Genomic DNA, 20,228 nt, shown 5'->3' with positions numbered 1-20,228 from the left:
TTCTAATAAAAGGTAGGCATCTTTTGAATGTTTACAAGGAGAAGAAAACTGATTCTTCTATGGCAGCATACTGTGATCAGAAGGTGTTTGACATGTATGGCCACACTTCAGACAGTCACATGGAAAGAAAAGTGTGCAAATGCTCTCTAAGAGATGTGAAAGTAAGCCCAGGTCTTTTCTCTGGCTTGACCTCCTGATGGTCTCTATTCTCACCAGGGTAATGGCAGGAGAGCCTTGCTATAACAATCCCTTCAGCTTTTCAAATGTCTCTTCAAATAATGATTTAGAAAAAGTGCAGCGCTGCTATGAGACAAAGGATATGTGGAGTAAAGGTTACAAATTGCAGAGATGCAGGGAGACGGAGAGAAATGAGAAATAGATAAGAAAAGTGGGGTGGAGAAGTTGGCATATGCAGATAGCTGTGCTGCAGTTAATTCTTATTTATCCAGGACAGCAGCGTGGGAGCTGTGCTCTTCACCTGCCAGAAGGGAGGAGAGCAAGTGAGCCAGCAACAGGACAGAGATGAAGAGGAAAATGAGGGAGACACACACAGTATGTGAGAGGGAGGTAAAAAAGGGGGCACTGCTGGAGAGCACAAGAATGCAGGAGAGGGAAAAAGAGCACACTATAGGAAGGTCATTGTCTGTTCTTTCTCTCACTTTGAGCTGCTTTAATAGAAGATGGGTCAGCGAGCAGTCAGATAAATGCCAAATAAGCACAGATGAGCAAACACAAGATCTTGTTTAAATATCACAAACTTAAACAGATATGTACACAAGTAATTTGAGCTATAGTAGGAAATCACATGATCAAGACTCATGTTACTCCCAGCTATAAGATCTACTAAGACAAATAGATTAACTTTAAACAACATTGTAACAGATCAGATGAGTCTGGGCTGCCACATGATGATAATCTTTCATCTGCAGCTATCCACAGTAAAACCCAGTGAATGTCTACTGCTTTTTCCCCAAATCCATCCCCACACAATACACACAGAATGTGCAAGCCAATTAAAACAGTGTCAGTGTGTGCTGTGGCTGAGTGCAATGGCAGGTCTAGTGTTTATATCTCATTAAGCTGAGCTAGGCCATGCCAGGCCAGACTGTACTCTGCTCTGCTGCACCAACCCTCCACCCAACAGCACCGAGGCCCTCATTAGCCTTGTCCTGCTACCTTTAGCACTATATGTGTATGAATATATGTGCATGCTATAGTGCGTTTAAATTTTAATTTTTTTAATATGCAATTTAGTACTTTAGTTTTACTGTTCCCATAAAAAGTCAAGAGTTTAGTTTGTATTAGGACTGAGCTTCAGCCCTCTCTCTCTCTTTCTTACAAACACACACACACACACACATCACGGGGTGTGTGACACCATTAGACCAGTGTGGTTTGTATTAACCACTCTCCCTGCAGACATGTTTAGCCTCTTCTCTAGACCTCTGTTTGCTCAGTCTATCCATTCATTCATCTATTTATCCATCTTTCTTGTCTGCCATACTTCTCTCATTTCCCATCGGAAGCCAGCAGACAATTTGTCCTCTCCTCAAACTCTCTCACAGTACAGTCTCAATACACCCTTCTTCTTTCACTTCTCCTCCTCCTCATCCATCTTGCACACTGCTCTCTACCTCTCTTTTTCCTGGAAGCTTTGCCTAGAAACTTCCCTTTTGTGTCTTTTCTTCTCCAACCCCGCTCTTCTTTGTTTTCCCCAACACAATCTTCCCCAAATCAGTATGGTTGCTTTCTTCTGCTCTCTTCCTGTATAAGTGAGCTCATATGTGCATGCATACACACACACACACACACACACACACACACTGATACAGGAGCACTGGTCTCCACTGCCCAGCAGCAATTCATCATCATTTTATCTCCCTTAATTGGATGCCATCAGGACCCCTGATACTTCGCATCTCTACTTTAACAAACAGCTGCTCTCTATACACAGAAGCGAAGCACACAGACACACACCCTATCCCAAACTAGATTTTCTCCTCCTGCCCCCATGTCTGTTTTTTTTTTCTCCACTGGTGAAGGACTGGGAGAAAGAGGGTGATGGAGTGGCCGAGCTGTTTATCAGACAGAAGGTAATGGTGTAAGGCCCGCTCTGATATTATCTGTCCTCTCATTCCTGCCCTCCAGGGAGAAACAAGGAAGAAGGATAAAGAGGGAACTGAGGGTAGGAGAATGGAGACGCACAAATGGACAAAAGGCTAAGAACACATGAAGATAAAAGAACAGAAACAAAAAGTCTTGAACAGTTTGACTCTCCTCTCTCACCCACAACCTTCGAACGATGTCCAGCTGCGCTACATCAGCCTGTCTGACCCAAGACTGCAGTCATTTGTGTGTGAAAGAATTGTGTGTACATGTGTTTGTTGCTCCAACGACCCCTCTGGCACTATGAGCACAACTTCCCAGCCCACAGCTCAGCATCCTATTGGCCTTTGTACCTTAACCGAAGCCCCTGATTGGATCACACACAAGGAAGCTGTCTGGACCGGGTCAGAAAACCGGAAGGCACCAATGTAGACACCAGCTTGTTGGTTTGGTCGCTGCTGACCGGAGTTAACTGCTACCATAAGGCATAGCGGATGGCTCTGTATGTGTCAGTAGTAATGTGGGCTTGTTTGGCACTAATAAATACGAATAGGACACTTTTTTTCTTCTTATAAAATGATCAGCATTTTTCTCCAATTAACTTGCAAATGGACTTCTGACAATCTGCCATTTCACCAACTTTCACAGGTTCCTAAAGAATAAATGCTGAATTACTTTTGGCTATATACCCAACTTCAAAAGTTAAAAATGCAAAGTGTGTGATGAGACATTCCTTTCACAATATAAACATTATGGAGGCTTAACACAGCAGAAATTAGAGCTCTGAGCAGTGTTTTTAAACCCTTACTCTAAATGCATGACTCTTCAAAGTCTTAACACCATGAAGACAAAGGCTTGTTTCGTGTCCCCTCTTGCAAAAGAAAACCGTTTTCCAATATTGCATTCTTTCTCTGGTCTTATGATATGCTTGCTCTTTCCCCGTTGGGATCAGCTGGTATGTACAGTAACCTTATACAGAAATACCACAGCACCAATATTTTCTCCCATGAGCAGATATGGAAAGTCAATACCCAACAAGGTTAGCATAGAGCTGAAGTTACACTATCATATATCATGTCTGCCACATATGCAGTTGGATATTGACAGCCTCCTGTTAGGAGATACAACGCAAGAGCATTGAGTTATTATGGTCACTGTAAGAGCAGTAAGGTATGGGAAACTAAAGTTTAAACATTATCCGACTGTGGATGTCTTGAATATCCTGTGGATAGTTATTTCTTTCGGATAGTCTGATGATATTGTATAAAAGAAAGGAGAATGAGTTTTGGCCTCAGGAGACACTTTTGAGCTGATTTTCTCTCTTACAGCTTCTCATCTCGTTTCCCCCTCTGTTCTTTTCAATATCACTCTCCCTCTCACTTTTCTCCATTCATCTCACCTGAAATTGTCAACTACGCACCAATTTCCCTAGTCCACGTTGCCTTCTCCTATATTCTTTTTTGGCCATTTCCACTGATTTGTAGTTGTACCACTCTTTTTATCCCTTCTCCTTTCATCGACTTCTGCGCATACATCCATTTCCCACCTTCACGTATACTGTCCACTCTGTACTTCCTCTTCACTTTATAGAAATTCTCAGCACACGTCTCATCTCAGCCCTCATCTTCACCTTTTCTAAGTAATGTGTCTCATATGGCACTTGCTGTGGATCTCAAACAAAAAGCTATATTGTTGATTATGCAGCGCTTGTGTTTATCACACTGATCAGCAAGTGTAATGCCCCTTACAGTCTTCTTCTGGAACTGCACATCCAAACACACTCATGCATAGCTACCCGGGGATCCGTAGCCTAAGGAATATAGAAGCATGCAGATGTGCACACATGAACAGACACTGATCGACCCCTATCCTCACAGCTGTATGCCTGTAAGCTGAGGCAGCAGTGTGCACACAGTATAACAGATAAAGTCTATTTCTACTGCAGAACCATTCATGATTTATTGAGTTGGTTCTGAACACTGTCAAAGTAAGAACAATCACGGAGGGGTGCTTGCAGAAAGTAGAGATATAAAGGTCTATAAATAGATAAACTAATATTTAAGACCCGCTTCTTCCAAAATGCCGCTCCAGAGCTATAATAAGACTCTCAAAGTAATAATTCATGACACATAATTAAACTCTTAATCTTGAGCCAGTATGAATTATGCCCTAACTGCAAGTTCATGCAGCTGGCACCTTTTTCCTACTCTGAAACTAAATATGGATGCATGCACACTAGATGAACACGCTACATCGATATCTGGCCATACAGTCAGGATGCCACTGCTATTTGCTAACAGGGGCTAAGTGTTGACAGTCCCGCGCTAATTACTGCTAGCATGTCTGCTTTGTGGACATCAAATGGAGAAATTCAGCTTTTGGCTGAGGCTAGGCTTTGCTGTTGATTAACACTGGCCTTGCAGCTACAATAAACAGTCAATAAACAAGCATCTCTGTGGAGAGACAAGCCTTGCGTTAGGTAATTAGCCCTGCCTTCACAAACAACTGGCTAGCGTGTGCCAACACCTAAAGACTGTCCGTCGATACAGACAGAATCAAACACTGTGCTAGCCGTCACAGCGGCTACACATCAAGCTATACAGCTAAACAGAGACTACTGCTACCCTGTACTCTAAATGTGTCTGCCAGTGTCTGAATTCGTGTGGCAATCTGTGCCTATTATGACCAGTTGCTGCTAATTGAGAAGTGAGTAAGTGCTAAATCTTATTAGGCAGAGACATCCTGAGGTTTCTACCGTCTCTGAATCTATTTTCTTCCAAGTGTGTTATTGTGGCAGCTAAACATCCTCATGTAAAACTAAATTAACAGCAGTAGCTCTAATGGCATCGTATATCTTAGGATGGAATCAGACACGAACAGAAACAAGTAGCAAAAGTGAACTTATGAGAGACGAGGGAGATGGAGTGAGAAAAGTAGGGAAGAGCAGGAAGAAGAAAGAATGACAGACAGTGGGAGGAAGAGTGTCAGGGAGAAAGATGGGCTCTACAGACACATAGAGGAAGGGAGAGGGAGAGGTATAGAGTCGAGGTGTAAACATGATCAATCCGCTCCCAACTAGCTTCAGAGACAGACTTCCTCTTCACATTTTCAGCCTCAGTGAAGCGCGACGCTAGCTACCTCTTATCTGTCATGCTAGTTTGAAGCCTCACACACACACACACACACACACACATATTTATATATATAAAAATATAAACACACAACCACATTTCAACACATTGGACAGGCATGGGCCTACACGCAGAAACACTTCAACCTACCAGCAAACCCTCTACACTTATTAAAAACTTCTGCAAAGAAACAAAATACTCCTTTAGACTGCTTTAATCTGGAAGACACCAACCAACTAACCACTCATCCCTATCAGACAAAGCCATGAATACATAAAAAAATAAATAAATAACAGAAGCATTGGGAGAAAAAACCCCCCACTATGGCTGACCATCGTACCTGATCAATAATTTATATATTACACATCAGCCATGACAATCTGTTATGATTTGGACCAGAACAGGAAATGCCTCATTATAAATTTGTATTAATTCAAATGTAAACACTTGCTGTCACAATATCTAATTGCTAACTATCAATTCTATAGTATTACATCATTTATTTTGATCAAGACTATGCTAGTGTCCAAGTAATGCACGACATCTATCAGGACAATGAGCACATTAGTGTCTAGATAGCCATTACCTGTAGGAGGCCATTATTTAACCTTGGCCAAGTCAATGCCCGCACTGGGAGCATGATTTAGATACCTAGTTGCATTGATTAGGTCAAAAGTAACAGTGCTTAATGGTTATCCTTCTACTCTGTGTGCAGTTCTTGCCCTGTTCAGTGTTCAGGAATTTTGGCTGCTTTTATTTTACCAGTGCCCGAGAGAAACCCCCCCCCCCCTTCAAACTGTTAGTGTACATCACAACACCTGCTTTGTTTTTCACCATTAACATCACTTCATTCAGCTTGATTGCATAAAATAAATACATTCAATCTCTCCATACTAACCGCAGTTTTCTGGCACTGGATGGAGGTGCTGTTGAATCGCAGTGCAGGCACATTGTGGATCTCCCCCTGGATGTGGAAGACGCACTCATAGTTTCTCTGTCCAGACTGGGGCTGTGGCAGGTTCTTTGCAGCTAAGGTGATTGGCTTTGTTACCCCGACAGGGATGTATATCTGGGTTGACGGCAGAATCTGAGGGCAATCCTGTGAAAAACAAATGTGGGGAAAATAAATGCTTAACTTTTACACCCAAGACAAGACCGTTAAAGAATAAAGAGAGTCAGATTATTCCACAAAGTCAGAAAGGCATGCAAACAAGAAGTGAATAACAGCAAGATAAGAGCTGGGATGACAAAATATATCATTTGTTTGCTGTTAACAGCTGAAGAGGCAAGAAGGCTGAGGCTTGCGTACCGCATTTGCCTTCATGCCAGATTTCCCATAACACGCTCTAGTCTAGAGTCGCGCTGTGATGCACTGTTCGCGTGCTGTATGCTTGTGCAACACTCATGCTGGCCTTGCACCAGATTAATGCTGTACAACAACATTAGAGCAAAAAAGCTTTTTGTCTATAGCTCATAAACTATTATCTACCAAGTAAAATTACTCGCATCACAATGGTGTAACATTGTTTTGGCACGAGGAAACGCTGCAGCGTATTATATCCATGTGTGGAATGGAGTAATGAGCTCATGAACTTGTGTTCAGCCTGTTTGTGTGAGTGTGTGCGCACGCTCTCACAGGGATATTGGCCAGAGCTGAATGTCTTGTTTGGATCATCTGGAAGTAGCCCATCCACTGGCTTACATCACTGCAGTACACAACCCCGGAGGGTGTGTGTGTGTCCTTCCATAGATGTGTAAGACAAATAGGTTTCTCAATATGCAATTGGACTAATTAAGTATGGTCGCATGTGTTTGCTGAACAAGAAGTAGATTGGGCAGTCTGCTCAGTATGTAATGTTCCCTAGATATGCATTTGTGCATGTGCTGGAAGAAATGAAGTCATTAGAGTGTTCATGCCACGATCTGGCACTGATGCAGATCCTGTCAACAGTTAGAATGAGAGCCAGAGAAAGAGAGCAGGAGGGTGGGTGACAGATCCTAAAAAACACGAGTTAAAACTTGGGTGGAACCATCCCACCCCGTACTCTGCCTCTTGAGCCAAAAGGATAATAAACCAGATCAGTGCTGACAAATCACAAATTTTACAACCTGGAGACACTGTAAAGTAACTCAAATTATAAGAGACGTGTGCAGATAGAGAATGCAAACTGGACTTCTTTCAGAAGGATAAAAGGCCCTAAAACAATAGATTAAGATTCAGAGTGTTCCTCTAAAAGTATTCATTTTAGATTTCATAGTCCCAGCAAGATAGTGCAGCTCTACAGAGCAACACACTCACGCTGACAAGTCCAAAGGCAAGAATAAGATACACTAAGGGAAAAGGAAAGCACTGACCAGATCCTTGTAAAATATTCACACTTCTTGTTGTTTCTTTAAGCAGATAGCTGGCTCACTGTCAGTGATTTTTTTCTTTCCCCTCCTCTAGCTGTAGCTATTATACATTAGAAGCTACAGCATGTCCCCAGGGCCTGAACACAATGCTGGAGTTTGTTCATTAGCCTGCTTAGCCCTGGCCTTGTGTGTCTGATCACACACAAACACATGCACAACACATAATGAGAGAGGGGAATACTATAGTAGGAAGAAGCGGGTTGCTGAAGACCTGATGTATAATCAACTAGGAAGAAGGCGGCGGGTGTGGGGAAGATTGGTGTGCAGGGAAAATGGATGGTGTAGAAGGAGGGAGTGAAGTAGGGAATGGAGGAAAGAAAGGAGAGGAAAGATTCTTGAGAAGAAGAGAAATAAATGAAGGAAACAGCAAGAACCAGAGGAACCAGTTTAACTGGGGAGCGAGCAACAGGAAAAGAAAGCCGAGTAGTAAGAGAAGCAAAGGAAAAAAGGAAAGGAGAAAAAAGGATATGAAGACTGAATAAAGAGGGATCAAAAGGAAATAAAAAGAAAAATAATACAAGAATCAGGAAATGACAAATATTCAGGTAGAATGCCTGAATCCCTCTGCATCACTTCGATCTCTTTATCACACATTCATCCAGCATCATCCACACCATGTACCCAAGCCCCATGACAATGTCCTACTTAATTAACTGCCTAGAGTATCTGAAAACACTTGAAAATTGATGGAAGGGTAGAGACAGAGCGAGCGGGAGAAAGAGGAAAGAGATGATGTGGTTTGAAGTCTGCTTCAGAGGGGAAAGAAATGCTCATGTCAAAAGCCGTGGGCTTGCATTGTCCAGGGAGCCACAAGAGAGAAAAGGAAAGGTTTCAGTATCCTGCTGTTAAAGCTAACTAGTAGAAGCCAATGTGTTAGAAGCTAACATAGCCTGTAGGACAAGCTGCAGCTAGCCAATGTTTTATTTATCCGTCTATTGAATTTGTGTCAGCTGAGCGTTTTTCTACCAGTCGTCGTTATACTGCCCTTTGCTTCTTTCAGTCTTCTGTATTAAATTTAATAAAAAGCAAAACAATTATTTAATAGGTTAAAATATTACAATAATAATAATAATAATAATAATAATAAACAACCTTTTTCCTCTTTGGGCATTTTAAGGGTGTCAATGCAGAAAAATAGAAGAAAATTCAAGTAAGTACTTTGTTCAAATACAAGCTGATGGTGCTTTCAAGACACAATGGAAAGGAGTTCTGGGAGAAAAAGAGAAAGGAGGTAGAAGGCAGGAAAAACAGGACATTGTGGGAAAGAGAGCAGGATAAAGAAGAAAGTGCTCTGCAAGGAAAAACTATTCCATCAGTTTTTGTGACAGGTGCCAAAACAGTTCAAAGCTTGCATTAGGGCTACAAAGTGCAGGGTGCACCGAAACAATATTTCACTGGGGGGGGATTCGTTTGAAGCTGAAAGAGATCTTTTTTTTTTTTTTTCCCCTTTATTTCCTTCCTTTTCCTGACTTCTCGAACTTCAATTCATCTGTGAAGACGGATACAGTGGCTTTATTGGCTAGATATGACATGTAAAAAATGTGAGTATCTGCAGTTTTTTTGTACCTACCTGCGCACATGTTTTATTTTGCATTTGCAAATTTTATTCAATAGATGATCGAAGGCTGATTTGAGTTCGTCTTTACACATAAATGCTTCACACCAGGAACTGTTTGCACAGAACAGCAGCTCGCTTCATCATAAGGATCACTTAATCTCACTGTAGTGTAACCACGGTAAAGTCGCATGCGCCCGTGAAGTGGAAAAGATGCCTGAAGGAATGCACGCCACAGATGGTTTCTCCAAACGAGAACACAGCACAAAAACATCTGCTCAATCTTAAGATTTTGATGACTGTCTTTGCATTCTGACATCTTTATAAGTATTTTTAAAAACAACAGATGTAGATAGTGTAACAGAAAACCCCTTTGCCAAATTTAACTCTCTTCTTCTGACTGTACTAATTATGACAATGTCAAATCCTCCCACACTGACTGGACTGTGCTCTAGGAGCATGTACCTGTGTTTTTGAGAATAACAACGAGTGTCGATGTTGCAAAGGGTGTGTGTTTTTTGATGGCTGAAGTCCAAGTCTGCAGCTTCTGTTAAAGTAGCCGGAGGGCTTTTCTCACCTCTTTGTATTTGTTTTCCCTCAAAGGCCCCTGTTAGCTTTGCTGCCTGAGGCTAGTCCCACTACTCTTTTACAGTAAAGGAATATATAATTATATAGACTGTAATATTTAATTTAATTGTATTTAATAAAGACTGGGTCATTAAAAAAAAATGCTACTGCAGAAGTAAGTTTTGAGTGCAAGTACTCAAACTGCCATTCCAGTTCCAGCTCAATCTAATAAATTCCTTCATTTTCAGTGCTCTGATATTTACACGCTACGTCTACCACACCAAATGAGAAAATATACGAGAAAAAAAATTAATAAAACCAGTGTTCGGCAGGGAAAGGAGATAATCTCTTCTTGCAGGTGAGCAAAACACCTTTTAACATCCGCCAAGAGCAGATAATGAGACAGCCGGCAGGAAAGTGCGCATGTCTGTGTGTTCATGCAGATATGTTGAAGGTGAGAGATTAAAATCAAGACTTCGACGGGGTGGTGTGAAAGGAGAGAAAAAGAAAGCGAGCGCAGAGTGGGAGGATGAAGGCAAAAGTCAGTGTGCGGCGCTATATAAATAAATAACTGTATTAAAAAGCCAAAAGAGTTCTGAAGGCTGTGGCATAGCCTGACAAGATATAAATTAATAAAGCTCCAAAAACACTGCGCATATGTAATGAGGTGGATGTCTGGTCGTTTTTTTAAAGCCCCCCCTAGTCTCTCTTAGCCCCCACCCCCCCTGCATCCATCCATAATTAATTAGCTGCCTCTGTGATGTGGGGACTATAGATCAGGGAGGAGAAAAAATAACATGCTAAATTATGAAGTAAAGCGATATGGGGAACCCGGGGGAGAGATGAGATGGCATAGATGGTCACACAGGAGCTGAGGGGGGGGCACACTGGTACAATAACAGGGACAGTGTGTATGTGTGCATGTAAGTGTGTCCGTGTGTGTCAGTCACGGGGGGGCAGACAAAAGGGGATATGGAGAGTGTTGGACGCCCACCCCCCTGCCGGCTGTCGACATGGCCCCCAGGGTTTCTGACAGAGGTCTCACATCGCAAACCAAAGAGCTGCAGCCTTGAACTTCAGAGTCCCATTTATCCTTTAGTTCAATCCACTATACATTAATAAATAGCACTGGGTGGATCACACATTTTAGCAGTGTGAAACTTGCACCATTAAAACTGAAGGTTAACATCTTAAACAAGTAACCTTTGTTGAGGGCCACCCACCTCCAGTCAACTAATACGTAATGCTGAATAATTAAAACATAAACCACAGTCACATTGTTATATTATCAGTTTAACTGTTTTTGCAGCTGGAATTTCAGCATCTTAATATCTGTGCCACCAAAGATCATATACAGCCATACAGCATCGTTATGTTCCAGAAAGATAAATACCCAGACACAAAACAGGACACAGGTGGTAAAATTAAACATTAACAGTGCAGTACGATGACGCCAAATCAACAACAGAATCACTTACAAAAGATTCTACGGGTGGAAACGTGATAACAGTACTATAATATACTGCGGTGGTTACTGATTAGACTACATTGTTCTTTTCATCTACATGAATTGTTTAATGCTTAATAACTGATCATTTAAAGACATATGAATGGTTTTCAGGTTTAAGAAACAGCTTTTTAAATGAGATTTGGGGGAATTTAAACCACATTGTTAATTGAAGCTCATTCCTTAATTGATGTAAGCCACGTAATACCATGCCATGTCATACATCATATTGTCATTTCAAGGACCACATATTCTCTTGCTCCCTTGTCTTCTGTGTAGCAGCTGGCTTGCAGCCATGTGCTTCTTTAAATGAGTGAGTGAGTGAGTGAGTGAGTGAGTGAGTGAGTGAGTGAGTGAGTGTGTGTGTGTGTGTGTGTGTGTGTGTGTGTGTGTGTGTGTGTGTGTGTGTGTGTGTGTGTGTGTGTGTGTCTGTCTGTGTGTCTGTCTTTGTGCGCGTACTAGTTTTGGACTTTGGACTCATACTAGTAAGGAAAAAACATAAGATCCATTAGGTCTGAATATAAAGACCAGAAGGAGAGTGCACAGGCATATTAAGCCTTAAATCTACAAGCCATTAAATACACAATGATACAATTACTACAACACATGTAATATATGACACCCAGAGGTGCAAGTATTATTAAAAGTGAATAAAACGGAACATCTCCGCAAGCTGCAGGGTGTGGTTCATATGCGGAAGCACGTGTGCACACAAAGTTGATGCGAGCTTATTAGCAGGCAGAAACCAGAAAGATGTTCTGTGACCAGACAGACACCTACTGTGGGGGGGAAGGGAGGGAGAGAGACTGTGGGGGAAAGAGTGGAACAACTTAATAAGGCAGCAACATGTAGAACAGAGCAGGAGCGAGGGAAGCAGAGGAAGAAAAGGGACTTTGAACCTTGAAAGGGACTATGAGATTGTCTGCCCACGCCCTGCTTTCTTAGCAGAGCAGCGATGTAGGGAGGAAGACAGAGAGAGAGGGAAATAAGGGGATGAGCGCAGAGGAATGAAGGAGCAGAGAATGGAGAGTTTCATTTAAAGTGAGATGCCAGAGAATGTGTGATATAAATGTAATTCAACATGGATTATCAAAGTCTCACGGAGCAGATGCTTGACTGAACCTACCTACATACATGATCCTGCTATGCTGTGCAAACACACACGCACGCTCAGACTGCTTTGATGTAACACCCAAGCAAACATACATGTTGATTTCATCTCCTAATCCCTCATCCTTGACTTACAAGAAAGCTGCCAAACCTACACAGTTTATCCCCTCGACACACATGGCGCAGTATGCCATAAAACAATAAAAAGCAAGAATGTGTGAATATTTTTTTGAGAGCACATCCTTTATTTTTTTTCTCCTTATGGATTTTCATAGAGTAGAGGGGGAGGGGTGGGGGCGCTTGGCACCCCGTTATCATTCTAACCCAGATATGTCAGCAGCAATCAAACCTTGTGCTTTTCAGCTTTTCAAAGACAAGCTTTGATTTTAGAGGTAGATACGCTCTCCTGTCTCCTGCCTCATGCCTCTTCTCTGAAGACAGCACCATAATTCAGCAAAAGGATAGACTAAAACTGACTTTTGTTTTCCAGATTAAGTGGATGAGCAGAACAATATTATCTGAACTCATTTCTAATTTTGTTTGCAGGTTCCCTTAATGATTAACTCTGATCAGCTTTGTTACCATGATTTACACATTTATGATCTTAAAGAAGCTGGTCATTAAGAATCCAAAGTGCAAAGGTCCGCTGATAAATTTGGAACTGAACAGTGTACCAACACACTTTCTGCACATTCCTTAAAGGGTAAAATAGTATAAAACAAGTCTAATAAATCAGTCATAATTAAAGAGAAAAATCAAAACAATTACATTTGTCTTTTAGCTCACATATGTAACTAATCAAATCGTCAAAGAAATGTTTCCACCCCCAAAATGTGCTGAATCATGAAAAACTGGCAGCATAAGGTGAAGGTTTACTTCAGATCTAATGACGTCTGACTATTGTAGTCTTAAATCAAACTACAGGAATCATGAATTCTACACTTTGTTTTTATATGATTTTATGTGATTTCCCCCCACGTATTTTAATGCCAGCAAGTGTGAGGATTTGATCAGTGCTTCTAATCAGATCCATAACAATGGAACAAAGAGCACTGTGCGAACAACCTCCCCTTAGGCCAATTTTCAAAGAAAAGGTAGGTTAACAACCCTGCTGCTGAAGTAAGGATGGCATGCAAAAGCAGCTAGGAGATTAAAAAAAAATCTTTGTGTTTTAAAATAACGTCAAGATTCAAAAGGTTAAAAAAATAACTCTCCATCTTTCTGAAGCTTGTATGTAAGTGCATCACTGTCCATCTTGAGTTTCTATAGGAGTGCAATAGTGTCATGAAATGGAGGCTGGAATAAAAATCAGTGAGAGCCACTTTACTAAAACAGCACAGTGAAAAGCCCAACATGACAGACACAGTTAGCTGGTCTTGTGAGACTGGGCGACTCAGCACGCTACCGGATTTTATTTCCTGCCTCTCTTTCTCTATGCCTCTCCATCCCAGCAGGCAGTTAGCGTTTCTCAATCACAATCGCTCTCCTTTTCTGATCTGCCTGCACTTCGGAGTTTGCTTTTCCTTCAGCTCACTTTACTGTGTTACTACTCTGTCTCCAACTGCTGACATCTCCTTCCTTCAGTGACTCTGTATTTATTTCTTCTATCCTGTCTTTGACACACGCAAGGGTTGATGGCGAAAATGCAATATTCATCTGTGTTCACCATTAGGCAGGCTGGCTGTGAGGGCTGCGGAAATGAAGATTTAACACAGCCTGAATAATTGAACCACTGGGACATGTGACTGACACAAAGAAACACACTGGCACAAAGACAAACACTAATCCACGCGTGCTGCAAACCCCTGTGCATCTATCATGTCATATTCCTACGAGTGTGCCTATGTGTCCATTCCTGTGAATCTTTACTTCACACCTAGTCTTCATTTAGCTTTCACTTGTATTGTATTCAGTGCTGCAGCTGGTGTGTTAGCACAGCTGGGGTGATACCTGCAGCATCAGTGGGCTTTGTCGTCTGTCGGCGAATTACATCAAGGAGAGAATTCTTCACATTTTCTCAATGTCGTATGAGGATGAAGACTTTTCAACCAAATACACCAATAATGTGCTATTAATACTCGCTTAACACAAGCTGCATTTGCTAAACTTCTCCCTCTTCCATGAATAAAACTCTGTCTTTGTGCAGTTGTCTACTACACGAAAGTCTACCCAGCCTCCCCGCTTCTACTGAGCCTGATGGATGGTGCAACGCAGTGCAGAAGTCATAATGGAAGCTTTGAGCAGAGATCCTGAAAGAAAATTAGGGGGAAGAAGAAAAAAAGCTGGGATTTGGGAATGTTACGACTAAAAACAGCCACAGACAGGCAGAGATTAAGCATCTGGGATGTACGGATGTTACTGTATGTGACCAATCGTCCAAATACAGTAACACCCAGAGCAGAGCCTCATTTCCAACACTATGATTAGGACGCTAGGAACTAGGAAAACTAGAACAACACACACATGCAGCGTGCTGCAACTTTAATGAAGGGCTGAATTGGATGACCATGGATGTATGAGAGAATCTGCCAAAACACCTGATACAATCTCACACTGATTTCCCTGAGGGGCAAAATGTGGTTACTAACTGTTGGAAGTTTCCTCGGGAGCCTCACAAAGAAAAAAACAAAACAAAAAACAAACAGAAGAGCTAGAGGACTGAAGCTGTTTGAAAAGCTAAAGAAGGTGCACTGCTACCAAACCAAGAGTTAAACATTGGACGGTCATGGTCTGACGATGCTCCATCTGGCAAAGAAGCTGTGGTTACTTCAGCCCATCGCCTCCACTTCCTCTCCATGTTCCCTGTCTTTCCCTCCCTCTCCCTTCCTTCCCTCCAACTTTGGAGAGCATTTGGAAAATAAATTGCGTCACTCTGAATGTAATCTGCTGCTCGTTACAGCCAGACTTTCTCTGTTTAACTCCCTGCCCTTGTCTCTGTTTCTTTACATTTTCCCCCCTCTACTCGTTCTGTTTGCATCTGGTCTCAATTACAGCACCTCTAGTCTGCCTTCGGTTTGTCTCTGGTGAAATATATGCACAATTGAAAGTGCTGCATTGTTTTGGAGAACTGCATGAGGGATATTGCATTCCACCTCCACCCATTTCCTAATTTATTTGCTCCCTCTTCACAGCATTGTTTATATTTTATTAAATATGGCTTAGGCACGTCTTCTCCTCATACTGAGCAGAAACTCACATGTGGGGGTGTGTTTATGCAAGTTCAGCTATGAGCTACATGGTGCACTGAGGTGGAGAGAGGAATTCAACAGAATAAAAAGGGAAATTAGGTATTGCAACAGATGAGCAAGTAAAGAAAGACAAACGGATGTGCATGAAGGAACTGTATGGGTAAAGGAGGGAGAAAAGGGAAAAAAGGAGTGTACACAGAGGAGAAAACAGATATTACTAACAGATTAATACACCAGGATGGAGCGATACAAAGCAAAAAAAAAAAAGAAAGAAAAGAAAAAGATGGATATTATTCAGCCAGTCTTTTCTCCACCTTACCCGTATAACCCCTGCAGCCCTGTGCTGCTGGTTGTGCTCTGTCCTGATAAGAGCCAGTGACAGTCACACACAAACACACACTAAAGCAGTATAGTCAAACATGCATATATATCCATGCACCAGGCAAGACGCCTCAAGCAGCCTTGGCCTATGGCCTAGTGTGTGTGTTCTGCTCAGTGTCTGAGCACCAGCCAGGGCAAACACAGAGTGCCAGAATGTCACCGTCCGGGGCCTCACACCTCCATCACAAATAACCCCATCAGCCATTGTGTGTGTGTAAAAGAGAGCGTGAAAACAAACATTAAGCATGTGTTTCTGTGGCTGCTTAAGAATGTGCGAGCAGGCTGTATGCTTTAAGTGTATTTGGTTAAGAGTGTGTGAGGAAAAGCCATCACTTGAGAAAATGTGTCACTGTATTGTTGCACTTTGTTCAGAGAGCAGCCGATATGCAGCATCTCTTCTTAATCGCTGGTCAGTGTGTCACAGACTAACATTTGAGTAAATGGCTTCAAGTGTTTGTTAATGTGTCTCCTACCACCACTGCTCTGTTTCGATATGCACAGTGCCCACACCTATAGCACATAAACACAGTCAATATGTGTTAATAGAATATCTTACCATTTACCCCACATGCACACCCCTATTTTCTTCATCTCACCTCTCTTCCAGAAGTACAGAAAACCACTTATTTAGGACAGTTAAAAAACTGGTACAGCTTAAACTTTGCTTCACTTATCCAGAAACAGTGCAGGCTCTCTTACACGTTTTCTGGCAAAATCTAATCCGACCTTCCTGTTCTCGAGTGTGATCAGCCGTTTGCACCTTGTTGTAAACTCTGTGTAGTTCACTTCATTCACGAAGGTGTGCTGATTGTAGACTTGGATGATGACATGCCGGCCTCCTCAAGAATCTTCTTAACTTGAATACATGTGGTGAAGGTGCTTCACCTCAAAAACAAGTTCAACATTTGTAAGCAACTCCAGATTTTTTTTTTCTGTCCAACTTATCTTCAAATAATGAGGGAACAGGCCTCACCTGCTATAAACCTGCTTGACAATCAACAGTTAATGCACTACTTTTGTTAAAACTCTTGAATTGAAGCTGAAAGTCTGCATTTCCATCACATCTTGAGTCTTCATTCACATTCACTCTGATGCCATACAAAGTCAAAATTACAAAAATCCTGTTATTGTCCAAATACATATGGGTCCTAACTGGATGCATTATTCAGGATCAGTGATTTAAGTCTATGCTGGTTAGCTCCCAGACAGAAAATAGCCTCGTGAATTGGTCCATTTCATTTTTTTCCCCCTTGCTCCATTTTTAGTGTCCAAAATGGATCAGACATTAAATGAGTATTACACGGGCACAGAATACTAGCACTCACTGCTATCTCTAGCTATATACTTAGCATGCACGTGCGGCAGAACTACTGATCTACTCATCTAACGCTCACTATAAAAGCACACATTTCACAAAATTCACGCACATTACTAGATGAGGGAGAAAGAAAAAGTACTGACAGGAGAAAGAAGGAAATGAAGAAGAGTGTGACATACTTTAACCTGCATGCATTAATAGACAGGAGGGACAGAATAATCTGTGTTACATGGAACGTAACACAGATGTTGGAGACGCTAAAAATAAACATGGAACAAGACAATGGTAGTGAAATTACTGACTCGTAGAAAACTGAATATATTAAATACAGGAAAACATTTAAAATAGCATACAGGACTGTTCAAAAAGAAAAGGTTAACACCTCTGAAGACAGAGAGAGAGAGGGGGGGGGGGGGGGGGGGGAGAAATGGGAAAAAAAGACTTTTGGGTTAAAAAGCAGCAGCCTCGTATCCACAAATCTCAATCAAGTTAACCACCTCCTTGATTGCTCGAGTGAGACTGAGGCTTGCTTTGCAGCAAAATAAACACGTATGTCTTAACATACCTGAGCCCAGCCACCCCTAACCTTGCCTGGCACTCATCAAGGCTCACAGTAACAGTTTATTTCCATGGGTGTAGAGAGGAGAGGAGAGGAGAAATAAAGGAAGCAATCAAGTTCCTCAACAAATGAGAGGAGACAAAGAAAGTTAAAATTCCTCTAGAAGAAACAGGAAATAATTCATCAAGGAGACCTTCTTCTTTTGCTTCACTCTTCCTCCCTCTCCAGCTTTTTTTTTGTTTTGTTTCTAGAATAAAGTAACTCCTACTCCTCTCCCGCAATTTTCCACCCGAATGCTCCTTAATTTGAGGATTTGTTTGTTGTGCCATTGGAAGCATTGTTGATTCATGCATATTTGATTTGGAAATGTCACTCATTATATTTATTTCCTCTCTGCTTACTCTGTCTTTGCCTCACTTTGCTCCCTCTTTTGACACAGTCCGTTCACAAAAAAGAACAACACTTTCACTCTTTGGTTGGCTTATTCAAAACCTTTTAGCAGGATTTTCATTCTTTAAACTTGTTTATTTATTTTCTCCCATCACAATGTAATTTGGTGGAACAAATTACAGATGGATGAGATAGCACTGGAGTGCTGGTTTTGTGAGAACGCAAACTAAAGTGTGTGTGTGTTTGGGGGGGGGGGGGGGGGGGGGGGGGGTCCCCCGCATCGGCAACAAACCCATCCTCTGGGTTGCCATGGTAACACAACATTTAGATACAGTCAGATGAGAGGAGAAAAAATGAAAAGAATTAAGGTTATAGAAAAAGAAATCTTATGTACAGTTGTCAATTTTCTTTTAAATACTTAAAATAATGGTGCTTGTTTTTTGTTTTATTGAAACAGTGGTTAAAAAAAGGGAACTTCATTCATTTTATGTCATGCTTCGACTTGTGATCAGCTACCGTCTAGTGAGTAGAACTCTGCTTACACCACAGAGTCAGCTGGGCTCCCATCAACCCTGTGTAAACGCTTCTATCTGATTTCTATCTGCCTGAAAATGAGTCTTATCCAGTCCTATCTACTGTGTGTGAGAGTGTTAAAGGTCTGAGTAAAATGCCTGCCATCAGGAGAGCAGATTTCACTCTTATGTTTAACACTGCTTTTTGTATTCAGGATAAAACTAGAGCATAAAAGGAGACAAAAAAGGGATTGTCGGGTGTCTAAATTAGGGGTGCAAGCATATTTGAACACAAACACCCATCCCTGATGTCATGCAATCCCAAGAGGTAAAACCATGAGGTGGATAAGAAAGCGAGGCAAAAATCTCTGTAGTCCTTTCCTTTTTTTTTTAGCAATGTATATTTTGTACAGCTAGCACAGAAAGTGAGCAAAAAAGAAAAAAATGGATGAGAAAAAAAAAAAACATGTGGAGACTGAGCATCAAAGTGGAGATGAGGTAGAGAGAGAAGGACCTGGAGAGGAGAAGGATAAGCCTAGCCTACAGGAAGAGCTGTACTTGTTGGGGCACTGAGAGCGCAACTAATGGATAAGGCAGCTAAGAGAAGGATGATGAATGACTTTGTGAATATGTATCTACATGTGTGTGTGTGTTTGTTGTAAGAATGTTTATACTTCAGTTGGATAAAAGACAAAACATAGTACTTGTGTGTTTATGCTGTGTGTGTGTGTGTGTGTGTGTGTGTGTGTGTGTGTGTGTGTGTGTGTGTGTGTGTGTGTGTGTGTGTGTGTGTGTGTGTGCGTGTGTGTATGAGAGAGAGAGAGATGGTGCAGATGATGGTTTCTCTTGTGGAGCATGTGGTCGGTGGTTTCTTGGGCAGACGAGGTGACAGGAGAGGTCTCTCTGTCCACATGCCACTGTCAGCCGATCTGTCTATCCCTTTTGTTTTCCTGCTGTCTTTCTCACTCCGATAATCATCTTCCTCTTTATACGCAGCAAATATATTTGAAATCCTCATAGTTTGAGATTTATTTTTAAAAGACTTGCTCGGTTAGTCATTAAATAATGTCCAGCTACTTAATTTCCTGTCAAACATCTGATAAACTCATGTAAGCTTATTCAGTTCCAAATCTTACTCTAGCACATGCTATGCCTCAGACAAAAATTCTGCTATCATTCACCAGTGTTACTGAGTTTATATGTTTACTTGCTTCCAGCTTTCCTCTGTTTTTTTTTTTCCCTTTCATCCCTGCAGGCCTTTCCTGTTTATCCATCCGTTGCCCCTCTGGCCTCTCTCGGCTCAGAGTATGCTAGCCAGCGCTCTCCCTGTGCCTTGCAGATGGGTGCACTAATCCGCTAACGTTAGCTCCATGAGCCGTGAAGGCTAGGTCGGTGTCTTGTTTTGGACGGGCACTGAGGCTGCGGTTTAACTTGCTAGCATTTGGGATTCTGCACAGCTCAGGTTTGAGGGAAGAGAAAGACGAAAGTAAAT

General features: G+C 41.7%; 1 protein-coding gene across 6 annotated transcripts in view; it reads right to left on the bottom strand.

Moving 5' to 3' along the window:
• The window catches only part of LOC120731783 (plexin-A1-like), a 190,683-nt gene that overhangs the window by 52,299 nt on the left and 118,156 nt on the right, over window positions 1-20,228 (bottom strand). For all 6 annotated transcript variants that reach the window (XM_040029020.1, XM_040029019.1, XM_040029018.1 and 3 more), the window contains exon 10: window positions 6,136-6,336. In XM_040029020.1, the coding sequence (XP_039884954.1) occupies window positions 6,136-6,336 (201 nt within the window). The remainder of the gene's footprint in view (window positions 1-6,135; window positions 6,337-20,228) is intronic.

This window comes from Simochromis diagramma, unplaced genomic scaffold, assembly GCF_900408965.1.
Source record: "Simochromis diagramma unplaced genomic scaffold, fSimDia1.1 OVJJ01000483.1, whole genome shotgun sequence".
NCBI lineage: Eukaryota > Metazoa > Chordata > Actinopteri > Cichliformes > Cichlidae > Simochromis > Simochromis diagramma.
Note: the sequence above shows the minus strand (reverse complement) of the source record. Positions and strands in the feature narration are given on the sequence as shown.